At 39.7% G+C, this 19,017-nt stretch overlaps 2 protein-coding genes across 2 annotated transcripts; both read left to right on the top strand.

The window, feature by feature from the left end:
• Positions 1-516: 516 nt before the first annotated feature.
• On the top strand, positions 517-4,750 carry LOC107809378 (protein Dr1 homolog). The gene is made up of 6 exons (XM_016633989.2): positions 517-906; positions 992-1,053; positions 1,933-2,022; positions 3,017-3,111; positions 3,690-3,758; positions 4,049-4,750. Exons 2-6 carry the CDS (start codon positions 999-1,001, stop codon positions 4,466-4,468), a joined length of 729 nt encoding a protein of 242 aa, XP_016489475.2. The 5' UTR covers positions 517-906; positions 992-998; the 3' UTR covers positions 4,469-4,750.
• Positions 4,751-5,597: 847 nt separating this feature from the next.
• On the top strand, positions 5,598-6,701 carry LOC107809376 (protein MIZU-KUSSEI 1-like). The gene has a single exon (XM_016633987.2). It carries the CDS (start codon positions 5,708-5,710, stop codon positions 6,551-6,553), a length of 846 nt encoding a protein of 281 aa, XP_016489473.1. The 5' UTR covers positions 5,598-5,707; the 3' UTR covers positions 6,554-6,701.
• Positions 6,702-19,017: the final 12,316 nt, after the last annotated feature.

Below are 19,017 nucleotides of genomic sequence, written 5' to 3'. Positions count from 1 at the left end.
TTTTATATACCTTTTCGGCTATCGAATGTAAATAGTTTCTATCACGGGCTAAAAGTGATTGGATAATTATGGTGTTTTAACTAATTTGGACTTATGAGTTATGAAATATATACATTATGATTTATGAGTTATGAGTTGCAATATATCAATGAAGGAAACTTTTTAAAGTGTTAAGCTTAGAAATTATGATACACAAGCTCTAGTATATTATGCTGGATCGGTATATTATACTGGAACTCCAGTATATTATGCTGGAATTATTTTTCCGGATTTTGAATAGTGCTTTCGTTCAGATTTATCTTTACATAAAAAGTGGCTAAATTTCGATTACTTTTGAAACTGTGACTATTTTTGAATGACCACTTGTAAATATGACTATTTTTAAATTTCTCCCAGATTTGATACTAAATGGACCGCGAGCCCAACTATACATGGCCCAATTTAGGACATCTGTAGTGGGCCTTAATAAACAGATCCATTAGAATCGGTAACTCTTCTCTCCTCTCCTCTCGCTTCCATAGGCAATTCATGAAATTTCACCAATACCTGCGGAATCCGCTACCTTAAAGACGAATACTATATTAACAACATAAACTATATTTTGTCTTCTCACACATTCCCACACCCTTAATTTCTTCGTGCAAACCACTCCCCTATTATCACTCACGAGCGGTTGCTTTATGAGCCGCACGTCCTTCAGCGCGCGTGGGTACTCCCTTCGTTTAATGCGCTTTACAGAAACTTAGCCCTAGACCACTTCCTTCTCTATATCGACCATGAACAACCACCGTCTACGACTCCGATCACCTACTTCGATCCCTTTTTATATATCTTCCAATCGGCTGAATTGCCACTGAATTTTTATTGAATTCCAATCTGCCTGATTCGCGATTTTCTCCTCCTAAGGTCAGTATAAGTCTATTTATTTTCTCTTCTAAGCTCTAGATTTTTTCCTTTTTAATTTGAAGAATTTTTGTTTTGGTTATTGAAGGGTTAAAATGGAACCTATGGACATCGTTGGTAAATCAAAGGAAGATGCTTCACTTCCCAAAGGTTTCTTCTCGCTTCCCTCTTTAGTTTCCGTTCATGTATTAATATATTCAGAAAAAGAATAATTTTGAGCCAGCATATTTAGACTTAATTACTGTTTACTCGGATTGCTTTTCACCAAATTGAATGAGTGTCTACCGATTTGAAAGTTTAAATTATTTGGCGAGAAAAATTGTTTATTAGCTTAAATTATGATGCTCCTATCCAATATATTAGGGTTCTCCTGAGATATTAGCTTAACACTTATGATTATCCTGTCCAAGATATTAGAATTCTTATGAGATATTAGCTTAACACTGATTATTATCCTGTCCAAAAGGCGGCATAATTAGCTAGGTGGTCGCAAAAAAGTTATATAGCATTTTCATCTCACGGTTGAGTTTAAAGTCGAGAAATAGGGTTGAGCAGTGCACAACTTCCTAAATTCTAGGATCAGTTTCAGTTAGCTAAAAGCTTGATTCTTCGTGCTGTCTGAAGTTCTCTATTTTTGTTCTACCTCTACATATTAAGTAGGATATTTTGTGTCAATTTTTTTGAAGTTCCCATCACATTATGTATCAGTTGCCTGAGTAACTCAGTCTATTATGTATCTGTCGCCAGAGTAACTCAGTCTATCTCATCAACGTGTAAAGAAAGAGGGCTGCTTTTTGTTCTTTATCTACAATTTCTCATCTTTTGAGAAAAGATTATTGACGTTGTGTTAGAATGATGAGCTTGATGATTCCACTTGCAAACAATGATATTGAAATTTTAGCTGCATCTAGTTTTTCTTTAATCTCTTAAACTCATTTAATTTTAGAGAACACGCTATTTGATTTGGATGACTTAGTTTAATTAATGGTTTGCTTTCTTTGGCTATACTGATATTGTATCTCTTCTCAGCAACTATGACAAAGATTATTAAAGAAATGTTGCCGCCAGATGTTCGTGTTGCCCGAGATGCTCAGGATCTTTTGATTGAATGTTGCGTAGGTGAGTTGATTTTAATTTGCCCGATTTAATTTTTTGAGGTCAGTTTAGTTATCACGACGGATGTGACTATTGTTGAGTACTATTTTGTCTATGTCCGCAACTCTGCTTCTCTCTGATTTTAATTGTATTTTTTTTTTAATCAAGCAGACCTTTAGTAAAAAAAACAAACAAACTGGTGTATAACCATTTTTTTCATCAAGTCGATTTCACTGAGAATAAGATGGTGTGTAATCTATTGTGCCCGGTGGAAGTTTATGGATTAAACGGGTAGTTGTCTTCAAGGCCTGTTGGTACTGAAATTCTATATAGTATGATGAGACATAGTACAAGAAGAGTATGATAGAAGTGCTTGGTTGTGGACTACTGACCACAGTTTAAGACATTAAGTAGGTCAGTATGAGGAACTGTTAAACTGATTTATCCTGTGTTTTATTCTAAGTTGATTCATACACCTAAAAGAGATCAATGTTAGAATCCTGGTAGAGGCAAAAGAGCTAGGTGATTCTTCCCATTTGCCTAAGCTAGAATTACCTGGAACCTGCATTAGTGGGAGGATGCAAGTACCTGGTTGAATAGTAGACATGCGCACAAGTTGGCCCAAACACCAATATTTTCATATTTTTTTTATAAATTCTTCTTACAACTCAAATTGGATTCTTCCAGATTACTCAGGTTTACTAATAAAACAAAACATTGTTGATCTCCGGTCCATGTCCTGTTAGATGAATTTAAAGTAATTTGGTGTGGAGCTGCTGTTTCCATATATGTCCTGTCTGGTGATATGTCTTTGCTATGTGAACAGGGTTACAGTATCTTCCCTTTCCTGTTCTCCCTCTATGGATAGTTATCACCTCTGCAATTACCTTAAATGGATAGCAAAGTCATAGCTTCTATTGTTACTTGAATTAACTTCAGTTATTATCTAAATTGACCTCATAAGGTCATTTTCCCTCTTTCTCCTTAGCTAAGTGTTTGTCACTTCTGTGCTGTGCAGAGTTCATTAATCTTATCTCATCAGAATCAAATGAAGTTTGTAATAGAGAAGACAAACGAACAATTGCACCAGAACATGTACTCAAGGCTTTAGAGGTGCTTGACCTGATCCTGTATCTTCTTCTATCTTTATCCTGTTTTGCAATTCTCTGCTGGCACTTTTTACTGTATGATCTATATCAGTTTACTCCAAGATGAGATATGTCAGTTCAGATGTAGTTTTCCTCTGACCTAAAGTTAGGCCAATAAGATAACAAAGCTTCTTGACTTAGGAATCTGTTTCCTTATGCCCTTGAAGTGATAATAAGGTGTTGTAAAGATGACTAATGCAAATATCATTCATGATTTTAACTGATGTCTGCGTTATGTGTAAATCATGGTTTCCTTTATCTGGGGTCTGAGGAATATATTCACCATAGAAACCAATGCAATAGTTGTGACAATTATTTTCATCATCAATCATCCAGAAATCTTTCCCTTTTTTACCTTTATAAAAATAGCCCAGAAATTTTATTCATGCAGTGTCCTTTACTACACGTTAATCTATTAATATTATCCGCTGGTTAAATTTTTATAATATCCTTGCTTTGGCTTGCAGTGAAAAATAAAGACATGATTTGGTAATCAGAACTTGCTTGTAGTGTCTTTGCTTATGTTAAGTTATGATCTCTCAGGTTCTTGGTTTTGGGGAATATATTGAAGAAGTATATGCTGCATATGAACAACACAAGCTAGAGACCATGGTAACTTCTCTTTTCTTTATCGTCTTACTTTACTTTGACATATGGATAACCTATACTATTATTTAAGCTTCTCTGTGGAATAGCTAGTGTATATCTATTGAGCTTGCATCTCTTCCCTTTTTTCATGGAGGTCTCATCTTAGTGATTTCTTTTCATTTTATCTTTTGTTCTCCAAGTGAGTTTCTCCTTCTCCCATTGAGTCCACTGCCTGTGGCTAAACCTTTTAAAGTGATTTAAGACAGCAATAAGTTTTATCATTTATTGCCCTTTGGTGTATTTTTCTACCATAGGACACTGTGAGATCTGGGAAATGTAATAATGTAGCTGAAATGACTGAAGAAGAAGCATTAGCTGAGCAACAGAGGATGTTCGCTGAGGCACGTGCAAGGATGAATGGCAGTGTTACAGGCCCTCCCAAGCAGCAAGATTCAGAAGCTGAGCAGCAGAGGATGTTTGCTGAGGCACGTGCAAGGATGAATGGCGATGTTACGGGCCCCACCAAGCAGCAAGATTCAGAAACTGAGCAGCAGAGGATGTTTGCAGAGGCACATGCAAGGATGAATGGCGATGTTACAGGCCTCCCCAAGCAGCAAGATTCAGAAGCTGAGCAACGGCAGATGTTTGCTGAGGCGCATGCAATGATGAATGGTGGTGTTACAGGCCCCCCCAAGGAGCAAGATTCAGAAGCAAAGCAAAACTTTAATAGCTAACTTCACTTTTTGTTGTTCTGTAGGAAAATCATCTTTAGTCTTAGTAGTGGGATCTTTTTTCTATTATGTGGAAAAAGCTCCTGGCGCATGTGTCGACTGTGAGGGCTCTAGTTCAGTTTGTACTCCATGCATTATGTTCATATATTATGTAAATTAGTAGGAATTTGCTTCAGAATGTTGGTTTGTGAGGCCTCTTGTGAGTATTTCTGTCACAAAGAGGTCTTTGCCCCTTTCCATTTTGCCTAAATAAAAAATAGTCTCAACACGGAAACTACTGGAAAAGATTGTCCTTTACCAAATAAAAAATTGTCCCAACACTGAACCAGTGGGAGAGAATGATGAATGTGATCGTCGCAATATAATTAGTGGTCTGAGTAGGATTATAGGGTCATTATAAATTGCCTAAATGGGCATTCTTTGTTTATTTTGGATCCACCACTGTTTGTTTCTGGTGCTTCTCTTTTTTCCCTTCCAGGTAAAGAAATGCCGAGGAAAATGAAAAATGGATCTTCTTTTTCATTTAGGCCCACCATTGCTTTTCCAGGCTTTGGCTTTGGCAATGTTTGAAGCTCAATGAAAGAGGATAAGAAAGAGACACCTGAATTCAATGTTAGTACTACCTTTGTGGCACTGTTTATTGCAAATAATTGTGTCTTGAGTAGAGAATCTAAAGTGATCGTTGAGCTAAGCCCAACATCATCATTCATCACTGACTCTGGTCCTCTGAGTATGTTTTGCAGAGGTTATCATACGGGGATGTCTGCTGTAAACAGCTATAGTTCTCTGATTTTGTTACCACCTCATTTTTCTTTTTTACTGTGTTTGGGTTCAAGTCAAGAAAGAGCCAGTCAAGATACTCCTTACCATGTCCCACTGAGATTCCTTTCTTTATTTCAAAATATTATTCTTGTGGGTGTGGGAAGGAGGTTCTTCCAACAACATGCCTGCCCTTTCCTCGTATTTCACTCCCAGTTCCCATGACAGTTGGTGGGGTAGCTTATGTTTTCTTTTTGTCAGATTCTTGTACTATGATCAAGTACTAGAAGCTAAACAATTTTTTTTTTTTAAAAAGAATTCTCTGAAAAGAACAAAGGGTCAATGTTACACTGTATAAATGAACTTTTACGCTATCATGTCATCTAAAATAAAATTATACATGCACTAAATCTGTCAATCCTAATTTTCCTACCTACCAACTAACACTTTAAAAGTGCAGCCTACTTTGCTTTCCTATCTCAGATGAAGACAATCATGGCAAAGAATTTCCAAGACCTGTCCTCAAAGAAGCAGTTCAGCTGGACAACTAAAGTCAGCAATGAAAAACAACAAGTAGCAGCAGAAGATCCATTCCTTAAAGCCTCCTCAAACACAAACAACACTGAAGATGTAAAAGCAGAAAACATAAAGTTATCTCCTTTGAAACATCCAGAAATCTCAACCTCCAAATCTTCTTCCTTAAACACTATTCATGGAAACAAGATAGAGAAGAAGTTAGTTCAAGAATCTGCTACAACAAGGAGGAAAGCAGTGGCCAGGCTAAAATCTGTACTAACATCACTTGGTAGAAACAAAGGATATTTCCAACAAGGCCTAGGAACTAAAGTTGTGGGCACCCTTTTCGGACACAAGAAAGGACATGTAAATTTTGCATTTCAGAAAGATCCCAATTCACAGCCAGCTTTCTTGGTAGAATTAGCCATCCCTATAAGTGGATTAGTCCGAGAAATGGCATCCGGATTGGTTAGGATTGCATTGGAATGTGACAAGGAGGAAGAGAAGAAATCAACTAGGCTAATAGATGAGATTTTGTGGAGGACTTACTGTAATGGGAAGAAATGTGGCTTTGCAACAAGAAAGGAATGTGGTCCAAAAGAATTGCAGATTCTGAAAGCTGTGGAGCCAATATCAATGGGTGCTGGTGTTTTACCAGAAGAGAGTGGTGAGTCTCTTGACTCAGGGGATGTGATGTATATGAGGGCGAAGTTTGAGAGAGTAGTGGGATCTAGAGATTCAGAGGCATTCTACATGATGAATCCTGATAGCGATGGAGCTCCTGAACTTAGTATTTACTTGCTCAGAGTTTAAGCATCCATGCGCAAACTCGACTATTTATAGTCAGATAAATAAATTTTCCTCTTTTTTTCTGTTAATATGTAGTCTGACTGAGACAGGCTTTAATGGAGCGACATAGACATTGAGAGTTCATATAACCGACCTCACTTTCTTGGAATTGCGACTTTGTTGTTGTTAATATGTAGTCCTTGTTTCTCTCATTTCTCAGGGTGTCATGATTGCTTTAAGATTGTTCATTGTGTTTGTATTCTTAATTTCTCAGTTGATGTCAATGTTCTTGGCTTCGTAAATTTGTATATTCATCAAAGACAAAGTTGGAATTAGACTACTGCTTATTTTACCCTCTGCATGAAGCACATTCTGATCATTAATTGAAATTGTTGTTTTCTGTCATTACACACCACTAAAAATTAATGAATTTTTATCACATCTCATTCATATTAACAGTATTTGTGCTGCTACGAAATATGAATAACATGGACCGAAAATCACGTTATCAAAGAAAAAGGTGAAAATAACACGGGCTAGCTAGTTTTCGAACTAGTAATTGAAAATAGCTAGCGTTTGCAAAGTCATTAAAAAATAGCCACTATTTTGCTGGAAGACGGAAAGTTCCAGCATAATATACTGGAGATTGATGCACCCGTGTATGAACTAATGTGCTGGAACTCCAACACACGAAAAGTTCCAGCAAAAATATATGAGAGATTGGAGCACCTGTTATGAACTTTCAACATATTATGTTGGACTAGTATATTATGCTGGAAGTCTAGTATATTATGCTGAAATATTTTTCGGATTTTGAACAGTGTTTTCGTTCAAATTTATTTTTACATAAAAAATGACTAAATCTCGATTACTTTTAAAACTGTAGCTTTTTTTCAATTACCACTCGTAAATCTAACTATTAAGGGGGCGTGGGCTGTATGAAAATGTGCATTATATGGGGGCAACGTTTTACCTTTTGCAAATGTGAACTATGGTCATCTTTGAAACATTCAAATAGCTAATGCTTGATATTTTTCTCTTTCCTTCTTTTCTTGACTGCTTTCCTCTAATTTTGAAAATTTTGCAACGTTCCTTTTCCTGGGCACCTCATTTAAAGTGTCTAATTGTCACATGTTCCAATCATTGATTTTGGTCTAAGCTTGATCGAAGTAATAACATGAAAATCCCAAGAAATTAAACTATGTACTGTTAAATCAGACTTTATTTAAAAACAGGAATTAGAGGACAAATATTTCCTCTTTTGAATTGGTCCCGCTGTTAGAAAGGTTAACACCGTTCAAATAAAGAAATACATTTGTAAAAGAGTTTCCTTCTCTTAGTTAGAAAATACGGACTGATCCTCTATTTAGAAGCTTATATTAAAGAGCTCAATAGAAAATGGTAAAGAAATGAATAAACAAAAGGGTTAGTAATCTATGATAAGATTGGAATGAAATTGCACTCAGGCTAGAGGTCTCACGTTCAAATGTTAGAGGAGGCAAAAATATTACTTCATCTCTATCAAATTATCTGTCGTAATTTCTAAAAATAATTACCTCAAATTATTTATCATTTTAAAAGTTCAAAATAAAATTAATTATTTTTTTCTCATTTTATCCTTAATAGTATTTGTCCTTAAAAATAAAAATGGCATATAAATAGAATAAATACTCAACAAAGAAAGATTATATCTTAAGATATAAATAAGGGTAAAATAAACAAAACTCCTTCTAATTAATGTTTCTTAAGGGCAGTGCAAAAGAAAAATAAGACAAATAATTGAGACCAATGGAGTAGGTAATTTCTTATCATCTACCTAAATTTATCATTCAGTGAAATAGTCGAGATATAAATTAAGGTGAAAATAAATTAAGGTGGTTTGGCCATCACTCAAAAATATTTATTTAGGAATATGGCATGCATCATTTCTCTCCAGGTTTCAAGGCTTTTCTTTCTCTTTTGCTTATGTTGGCTATCATTTATTTAAAGCGAAAAAGAGAAGGTTTAGGCTGGAAGCCATATTAGTGGCATTGATTACAACTTAAAAGAAATTAAGGAGATCGTATTAAGATTACATCCACAGTAATCGAGGTTTTCTTTTGATCACGATGTTATCACTGTTCAAAGATTCAAAAATTATTTGCCGCAAAATAAAGCTTAGATTTAAACAAATAGTGAGTCACTTCTTTACTTAATCTAATCAATGCTTGTCATGGATCACAAACTAGTGAATCACTTTTTTTCAGTATGTGCCATCTAATAATATATTATTTACACATTTCTTCTTCAAGAATCTAAGACCCCACCCAGTTGAAATCAAATACTCCCTCGTTCACTTTCTATACTAAAAATACATTTTCACTTTTACTTGTTCACATATTAAATCAAAAGAAAGACAATTATTCTTTACATGTTTAATATTACCCCTATCATTAAGTAGTCATTCCCCAAATCATTTCTCAAGATTTTTAAAAATACTACTCCCTCCGTTTCAATTTATGTGAACCCATTTGACTGGGCACGGAGTTTAAGAAAAGAGAGAAGACTTTTGAACTTGTGGTGTAAAATGAGGCACATATATTTTGTGTGGCTATAAATCATTACATAAAAGTAAATTGTTTCCAAATAGGGAAAGGGGTCATTCTTTTTGGCACGGACCAAAAAGGAAATAATTTCACATAAATTGAAACGGAGGAAGTATCATTATGGGTAAAATCGTAAAATATATATTTCATTTATTTTTATTAAAGGGAGTGTAAAATCAAAAGTAAACAACAAAAAAGTAAACGGAGGGAGTACAATTATGCCAATGCTCCTTGACCTAAAACCAAAAAAGGAAAGCAAGAAAAATGGGGTATATAAAAAGGAAATGTTCCGAGAGCTGAAGTCTGTAACACCCCGTACATTCGGACTAGGTGTAGATATGTTAAATCGGTATTAATTTGATATTTTAGACATATAAAGTCCTAGAGGGATGATTATTGGTGAAAATAGTTATTTCGGAATCAAGATGGAGAATGAGGTGCATAAGATTCGATAAAATCTATGAAGTTTACAAAATGTCCGTTTTGCAGAAGGTTTAGTGAAACACGTGTAAGGCATTTGGGAATACATAAAACACGAAAGTTGTAGGCAAGCCTTTTAAATAGCTTTCCAACGATATATTATGGAGCCCGAACGGATCTCTATGCAAAACGTTATACGCGTTTTACAGAACAGTGCGAAATATGCACGGCCCGAGCGCGGCCGCGCACCTGTGGCAGTGTTACTGCTATTTTGCGTAGCCGGGTGCACGATCAGGCCTACATGTGCATGGGGACGCACTTGGGAGGTCATTTTAAAGCCCTACTTCGTCCCCCACAGGCCCAAAACCTAAAAATTTGCTCTAGAAAGGGGAACTCTAAAAAACCTAACTCCTTAAAGGTCCCTCCACCATCCAAGGTAAGTTCTAATGATGATTCTAAGTTAATTTCAATTTTCCAACATCTTATTAACATAGGTAAACCCTCCATATCATTAGATATTCGATTGAGACATCATTGTTGAGAGAAGAAATCCTAGAACTCGAACTCAAAAAGATTGAATGTCAAAAAGGTAATATCCTCACCCTCTAATTGATTGTATCATTAAATTAATGATTATAGACTCTAGTTCATGAGATATAAGTTGATGGGTTTGATAGAAAAGCATGAACGGTTATAGGTTTGGGTTGTTGATTGTTGATTATTGGTTAAGAGTGTTGTTTATCTTATGGGTGATAAAGAATAATGTTGATTATAACCATTTGAGACTTTAAAATTTATCTAGGAGCAAGAGAATAGGCTATTGGGTGTAGAAACACCATTAATAAGGACCATGAAGCTTTATGCCACCAAGTGTTTGAGAAAATGCGTAAGTAACCAAAACATGAGTATTATTGCTAATAAGGAATCCCTTCGACTTGCAGTAATATAGATTGAAGTTGAAAGGATTGACCAATGTTGTATTACGCTCAAGAGTAGGAAGTTAAGGTATGTGAGTCTACTCTCTATGTTTGGAAATGTTAATGATTCTCTCTACACTACGTTTCTTTTACGATGCTACTAGTTGCCTCAGAAGTATAGTTTAGCTTAGTTCCTTGAATAGTTATAGCTATTCTTTAGCTCTATAACTCGTTCATGACTTTCATTTTGAATGTTGTGAGCTTAGTGCGTATTCAATATTGACTTGGGTTTGATGCCCCCGAGTCTTAGTATAGATTACTCAGTATGCCATAAACAGTTGAAATTCCAGTGTTCATAATCAGTTCAAGAATATATGTCTCAGTCTAGTCCTATTCAGTATTCTAGTATTATGTAACTCAGTGTGATCCAGTATTCCAGTATCATGTAACTCAGTGTGATTCAGTATTTCACTATCATGTATTGCAGTATGATTCTCAGTTCCTGATTTTTAATTCCTAAATGTTGAACACCTATATTTGGGCCTGAGGCTATAGTTTATATGCTTTATGCATACTTGGGCCTGAGGCCATAGTTTATGCTTTATGCATGTTTGGGCCTGAGGCCGTAGTTTATGCTTTATACATTTTTGGGCCTGAGGCTGTAGTTATGTATACATATACTTGGGCCTGAGACTGTAGCTTGTGCATGTATATATTGGGCTCGAGGCCGTAGCTTATTCAGATAAACAAGTTGTTCATCATTTATAAGAGGGAGTATTCATATCCTTACTTCCTTTGTTCAGTTCAATTATTAGTTATCAGTTATCATTTCAGTTTCAATAGTTATCATTTTAGTTATCAATTATCAATTCTCAGTTACCAGCTTAGTTTCAGTTTCAGCATTTATAATTTTTTCTTTCAGTTGCTTTACATACCAATGCAATTCAAATGTACTGTCATGGGCGGCTTTCCAGCCGTGTCCCATGACCCCTTGGGCGCGCCCCGTGGCGTCCAAGCAAGCTTCCCAATGCCTAGCGCCACGGACGGCCCCGTGGTCTTGGCCGCGCCAAGTGACAAGCGCGCATGTGCCTCTATCGCCCCACCGATATCCCTCGCCAGCGCCCAACCGCAGGCAGATGCCAACAGCGCCGCGCGCGCAGACAACGCCGCACGCGCAGACCATGATGCCAAAGACTATGCTGTTGACAAAACTAAGTCCTTTTCATTGTAAATATAAAGTAGTTTTATTCCATGTACTTCCATTATGTTTCTCTAGCTTAATCAAGTCTAGTCTTGTAGCTTTGGTTTATTTTTTTTAAGTATTATTAGGGGGGATCAAGCAATCAAACTTTCTAGCAAGCAAACAATTCTCTGTACTGGTGTCTCTCCCTCTCGACACCGTGTTGCCTTTCTGTAATAACTTTCATTAATGCACTCAAGCTTTCTTTCTTTCTCAATTCTCATTTTTGTTCTCTCAATTGCTCTCGACATTGGTTTTCCCGTACAACACTGACAATCTAGTCTAGTGTACGGAGGGGACCTCAGTTGGCGGACAGTAACTACACTGACATCAGTTTCTTAGCCTTATGTCGCCCTTCCAAGGAATCTCAGGAAGGCGCCGCGTAACAGTTGGTATCAAAGCCTAGGCTCGACATCGGACGAGGGAACTCATTGCCATTACCACCATTTCTGACCATGGTGAATCACAGGGATTGCATTGCGGCCCTTGAACAAACGGTTGACGGATTACGGCCCATTGTGGATACGGTGCCTAAACTAAGAACCAGCCTAGGGCAAAGGTTGGATGACCTGGACCGCAGGGTACTCCAGGCCGAAGTTGACATAGAAAACATCAGCCGCGACTCCGAGGGAGACCGACAAACGACAACCATAGAGGAAGCCAAATTGTTTAGCAAATTAGAGGGACTCCAACAGGAGAGTGCCGAGGATTTAGCTTACAAGGCATAAGAGGCAGACATGGTGACTGCCATGCAACAAACTATTGACGACTTGACATACAAACTCAATGTTGTCAATGCTGCTTTACAGGGCCTGCTTCGAGGTGGTAGAAACCAAATCGGGGGCGCTGCGAACCCCGCTTCCACGACACAAAAACTAAACATTCCTGAGCCAAAGCCATACAGTGGAGCTAGGAATGCCAAGGAAGTGGAAAACTTCATCTTTGACATCGAACAATACTTTGATGTTGTTGGAGGCCTAGAAGAAGCTAAGAAGGTAGCAACTGCTGGCATGTATCTTCAGGGTGATGCTAAACTCTGGTGGCGAGTGAAGTACGAAGCCATCAAGGCCGGTGAAGACGCTCTCGAGACATGGGCAGAACTAAAGGCAGTCATACACCTATAGTTCTTCCCCGAAAATGTTGAATACAATGCAAGGAGAAAGTTACGGGAGCTCCGCCAGACCAAGTCAGTGCGGGACTACGTGCGGGAATTCTCCGCACTCATGCTAAACATACGTGACATGGGGGACAAAGACAAGATCTTCACCTTCCTAGAAGGGTTGAAACCTTATTCCTGCATGGAAATGCAAAGACAAATGGTAGATACCCTACCCAAGGCGATCCAAGCAGCTGAATGCCTTGGGGACTATCAAGTGGAAGCTCGGAAGGATCGGCCTCAGCCTCCTGTCCGAGCGGGATTCAAAGGGGGCCAACCTAGCAATGGTGGCTCTAGCAGAAGTGGGGGAGATCGTAGTGCAACCAAATCTAAGGCTCCCTCCTCAGGCAGCAATAGTGCTACGTCAAACAACAATGACGGGGGGAGAAGGCCTCCTTTGGGATGCCGTCATTGCGACGGACCACATTGGAATAATGAGTGTCCACATGCATAGATGAATGCCCATCAAGCCTTTAACAATGGGATAGATGACGACACAGACGATGCAGACCAGACTGAGCCAGTAGGTGCCTTCAATGCAATTGTTGGCTCCATTTCTGAGGCCTTAGCGGGAACTAGTACTGGCATCCATAAGAAGAAGAACCCCTGCCCAAGCACCAAGAAAGGGAAAAAGAAGGCGGATGAGAGGAATCATCCTAAACAAGAGAGGACCTTAATGTTCGTTGAGATGAAGGTAAATGGCAAGCCCATTCGGGCGATGATAGACACGGGTGCTACCCACAACTACTTAGCCTCAACTCAGGTGAAGCGCCTTGGTCTAGTTGTAGGAAAGGGCAGAGGTAGTTTCAAGGCTATCAACTCACCTCCTCAGCCAGTGGGTTGGATAGTTAAAGAGGTACCAGTGAAGCTTGGCCCTTACGAAGGAAAATTCAACGTGCGCGTGGTGATCATAGATGACTTCGAGTTGATAGTTGGATTGGAATTCCTGAGGCAAACCAACACCATGCCTGTACCGTATGCTGACATGTTACTGATGATGGGAACAAACGGGACCAAACCCTGCATTATCCCATGCATGCCCATGAAGATGCACGTTGAAAACATCTCGGCCTTGCAGTTGAAGAAGGGGGTCAAAAGACATGAACCTACGTTCTTGGCAACCCTCTGCATTGAAGATGTAGAATGCTCCTCGGGTCCCATTCCTGAGCCCATGAAGGAGATACTACTAGAGTTTGAAGATGTCATGCCACAAGACATGCCAAAGCGACTACCGCCTAGGCGCACTATGGACCATGAAATTGAGCTGGTGCCGGGCGTGAAGCCACCTGCCCGAGTGCCTTACAGAATGTCACAACCCGAACTCACCTAGCTTCGGAGACAATTGATGGAAATGCTAGACACAGGGATCATCGTGCCCTCCAAATCCCTATACGGGTCCCCTGTGCTATTCCAAAAGAAACATGATGGTAGTCTATGACTCTGTGTGGACTATCGGGCTCTAAACAAAATTACTGTGAAGAACAAGTACCCTATTCCGCTAATGGCAGACTTGTTCGATAGACTGGGTGGTGCGATGGTGTTCACCAAAATGGACCTGAAGACAGGTTATTGGCAACTTCGGATTGCATAGGGTGATGAACACAAGACGACCTGTGTGACAAGATATAGGTCGTACGACTTCCTGGTTATGCCATTCGGCTTGACTAACGCCCCAACTACATTTTGCACTTTGATGAACCAAGTCTTCCGAGAGTGCATTGATGAATTCGTGGTGGTCTACTTGGATGACATTGTGGTATATAGACAAACATTGGAGGAACATCTGATGTACTTACGGAAGGTCCTAGCTCGATTGCGGGAGCATGAACTATATGCGAAACTATCTAAGTGCTCCTTTGCTCAAAAGCAAATTGACTTCCTCGGACATGTCATCGAGGAAGAGCGGATCAAGATGGACCAACAGAAGATTCAGGCAATCACAGATTGGCCGCCGCATAAGGATACCCACGCCTTGAGGGAGTTCCTTGGTCTATGCAATTTCTATCGGCGATTTGTGAAAAACTACTCCCTCATTGCAGTACCATTGGCAGAACTCCTCAAGAAGGTCACGCCTTGGGAATGGGGACCTAAGCGAGTGGAGGCCTTCAACGCATTGAAAGCGGCTATGTCTAGTAGCCCCGTCTTGGCCCTTCGTGATCTGGCCAAGCCATTCGAAGTACAAATAGATGCATCTGACTATGCCCTCGGTAGAGTCTTGCTACAAGAAGGGAATCCTGTAGCGTACGAGAGTCGGAAGCTAAAAGATGCAGAGCGGCGCTATGCCACCCATGAGAAAGAATTATTGGTTGTCATCCACTGCTTGCGCCTCTGGAGGCACTATCTGCTGGGGACCCCGTTCATGGTCAAGACAGACAACACAGTTGTTAGCAATTTCATGACCCAGCCGAAGTTGAATGGTCGACAGGCCAGGTGGCAAGAACTCCTAGTGGAATTCCACTTCAACCTGGAGTACCAAAGTGGAAAGACCAATCATGTTGCTAATGCGCTCAGTCGGAGAGCTGATCTAGCATCGGTATGCCTACTCACCACCCTAAGGGGGAGCGAAGCAGCCACCTCCATCAAGGACCAGATACAGGATTTACTCATCAAGGATCCTGCTGTACAGTATTTGGTTGATTTGGTAGGACAGGGCAAAACTCGCCAGTTCTATATGGAAGATAGTTTCTTGAAAGTGAAAGGGAACCGACTTTATGTTCCTAAAGGAGGAGATCTGCGAAGGACTCTTCTGGATGAATGTCATGATACTCTGTGGGCCGGCCATCCCGGTGAGGAACGCACTATGACGTTACTTCACCGTGCATATTATTGGCCTCAAATGGCCGATGACGTCACTCAGTATGTGAAGACTTGTCTAGTATGCCAAAAAAGGCAAGTCGGACTGCTTAACACAAGCGGGACTCTTGGAACCACTAGCTGTCCCAAAGAGACCTTGGGAAAACGTTTCCCTGGATTTCATCACCGGATTGCCCAAGGTCGGAGATCTCACAACTATCTTGGTTGTGGTGGATCGGTTTTCCAAGTATGCTACCTTTATAGTAGCCCCACAATATATATCAGCAGAAGATACATATCGACTATTCTTCTCTCATGTCGTCAAATATTGGGGCCTGCCTAAAGACATTGTTAGTGATCTCGACTCACGCTTCACCAGGAACTTTTGGACCCAACTCTTTAAGTGCCTTGGATCAAAACTGAGTCATAGCTTAAGTTTTCATCCGTAATCTGATGGCCAGATGGAGCGGTTCAATGGTATGTTGGAGGAATATCTCCGTCACTTTGTAACCGGATCACAGAATAATTGGGTGAAACTTCTGGATGCTGCTCAACTGTGTTTCAATTCACAAAAGAGCTCTAGTACAAACAAAAGCGCTTTTGAAATTGTTACGGGACAACAACCGCTACTCCCACACACAGTCAATGCACCAAATATGTCTAAATTTCCTCGAGCTGCTAGCTTCTCAAAAGAGTGGAAGCAAAATTTGGAGATAGTGTGGAGCTATCTTGTCAAGGCTCAAAAGCGGTTGAAGAGGCATGCTGATCAGAATCATCGCTTTGTTGAATACTAAGTAGGAGACAAAGTGATGGTTAAAATTCCAAATCGGTATTTATTTGCGGGGGTCCATGACCCTCGCTTATTGCAAAAATACATTGGACCCTTGTCCATTGAAAGGCGCATTGGGAGAGTTGCATACCGGGTGGATGCCCCAGCTTGATAGAAAATTCATCCTGTCTTCCATGTCAGCCTCCTGAAACCTTTTCAGGAAGACACGGAGGATCCTTCACGGAGCCAGCTCACAATACCCAGTATTCAAGGGCCCAATTCAATCGAAAAAATGCGCGTTGAAGCTATCTTTGATGATAGAGTGATTCATGCCTCAAGGAAAGATCACCAAGAGTTCTTGGTGAAATTGCAGGGCTGTGATGCAGAGGAGAACACTTGGGAGAGAGGAATAAACCTCAAAGCCTACAAGAGCCTAATTGAATATTATTTTGCAAGTAAGGCGCCGAGGACGTCGCCAACTCAGGTGGGGGAGAATGTCATGGGCGGCTTTTCAGTCATGCCTCATGACCCCTTGGGCGCGCCCCGTGGCGTCCTAGCAAGCTTCCCAATGCCTAGCGCCACGGACGGCCTCGAGGTCTTGGCCGCGCCAAGTGACAAGCGTGCATATGCCTCTGTCGCCCCACCGATATCCCTCACCAGCGCCCCAACCGCAGGCGGATGTCAACAGTGCCGCGTACGCAGACAATGCCGCACGCACAGACCCTGATGCCAAAGACTATGCTGTTGACAACAGACTTGTTTCTGCCTTGTAGAAAACTAATTCCTTTTCATTGTAAATATAGAGTAGTTTTATTCCATGTATTTCCATTATGTTTCTCTAGCTTAATCAAGTCTAGTCTTGTAGATTTGGTTTATTTTTTTTAAGTATTATTAAGGGGGATCAAGCAATCAAACTTTCTAGTAAGCAAACAATTCTCTATACTGGTGTCTCTCCCCTTCGACACCGCGTTGCCTTTCTATAATAGCTATCATTAATGCAATCAAGCTTTCTTTCATTCTCAATTCTCATTCCTGTTCTCTCAATTGATCTCGACATTGGTTTTCCCGTATGGCACTGACAATATACTCTAGCGTACGGAGGGGACCTCAGTTGGTGGACAATAACTACACTGACATCAATTGCTTAGCCTTACGTCGCCCTTCCAAGGAATCTCAGGAAGGCACCGCGTAACAGTACTAACGCCCCTTTTGCCCCAGGCCTACATTTCATGATGTAGGTAATGCTTTACAGGTTGATGATTCAGAGCGCTAGGATTCTCATACCAGCTATTTGGTATTCCCTAGTTCTTTCGGACATTATCATTACTTTACAGTCTTTCAGTATTTACAGATAATCAGTATTTTCAATACTTCTTTAGAGGCTTCATATACTAGAGTAGCAGTTAGACAGGGTCTCAGGCTTTTCATGTTAAGCTATGTTGACTGCAAATATGTTTCAGAATTGTATTAGTATTTTCGCACTTTGATGTATATCATCCAGACTTTCAGTATATCAGTATGTGTTAGTTTATCTTCCACACTCATTATGTCACGATACCACATGTTGATTCAGCCAACTAGTTGGTTCGCTCGGTCACATGTATTCAGGCACCGAGTGTCGTGTTACGTCCAGGCCCAAGTTCGGGGCATGACAAAGCTTGGTATCAGAGCACTAGATTCAAGAGTCCTAGGGAGTCTGTGAAGTCGTTTCTAGTGGAGTTTCCTTTATATGTGTGTGTCAGCCACTCATATAAACGGTTAACTTACCAAGACATCCAGGATTGTCTCACTTCTTTCTACTCTAGATCGTGCCATGTTACTTAGAGCAACAGGTAGCCTTCTGTTCCTATCGAATTCCAAACTTATTGGATTCTCAAGCGACGCGCAGGTGAAACCTAAGGTCCTAAAGAGGATAATTGCCCATTGGGGTATAATTATAGAGTACAAGTTGATAAATATGAGACTTGAGAGGATGTTAAAAGTAGAATGCAATGGATAGTAGTACAGATTAGAGCATAACCTTATCAGAATGTACAAAAGCAGTTATCATGTCTTATGGTTATCAACTTACCTCAATTACCAGTTATATAATCTTTTAGTTAGCAAGTTTATAGTTATTCAGGATGCGAGTTATCAGTTATTCAGTTACCAGATCTCCAACTTTTAGTGTATCAAAATTCTAGTGACTTGTGAGTATATAGTGATGCCTATTGGTGCTAAAAAAAGGTAAGTAACAGATATAACGAAATCTTTGCATTTTATGGGTCTATATTATTACCCAAGACTAGCTGAATGGTGCAGAAAATGATTTATCAGATAATGATATACTTTGAAGGACATGTTTCTGTGTGGTAGTGTATCCGTATGTATTTTACCTCACAGAAATTTTTTATTTTTATTCTTGGAAATGGAGCCGCCAGTTGGATGATGATAGTTCAGATGTTAGACCCTAACATTGGTCACTATAGTTTTGGACAGAAAAAAGCCTAAAGGCAAAAAACCTAGGAGTCAGAAACACTTGATATACCAAAGATGTGATTTCGTACAACTCATGCAAATGACTAGAAGATATGATGTATGCAATGAGAATCAAGAGCAGCCAATAGTG

This window comes from Nicotiana tabacum, chromosome 8 (genome assembly GCF_000715075.1).
Source record: "Nicotiana tabacum cultivar K326 chromosome 8, ASM71507v2, whole genome shotgun sequence".
NCBI lineage: Eukaryota > Viridiplantae > Streptophyta > Magnoliopsida > Solanales > Solanaceae > Nicotiana > Nicotiana tabacum.
Note: the sequence above shows the minus strand (reverse complement) of the source record. Positions and strands in the feature narration are given on the sequence as shown.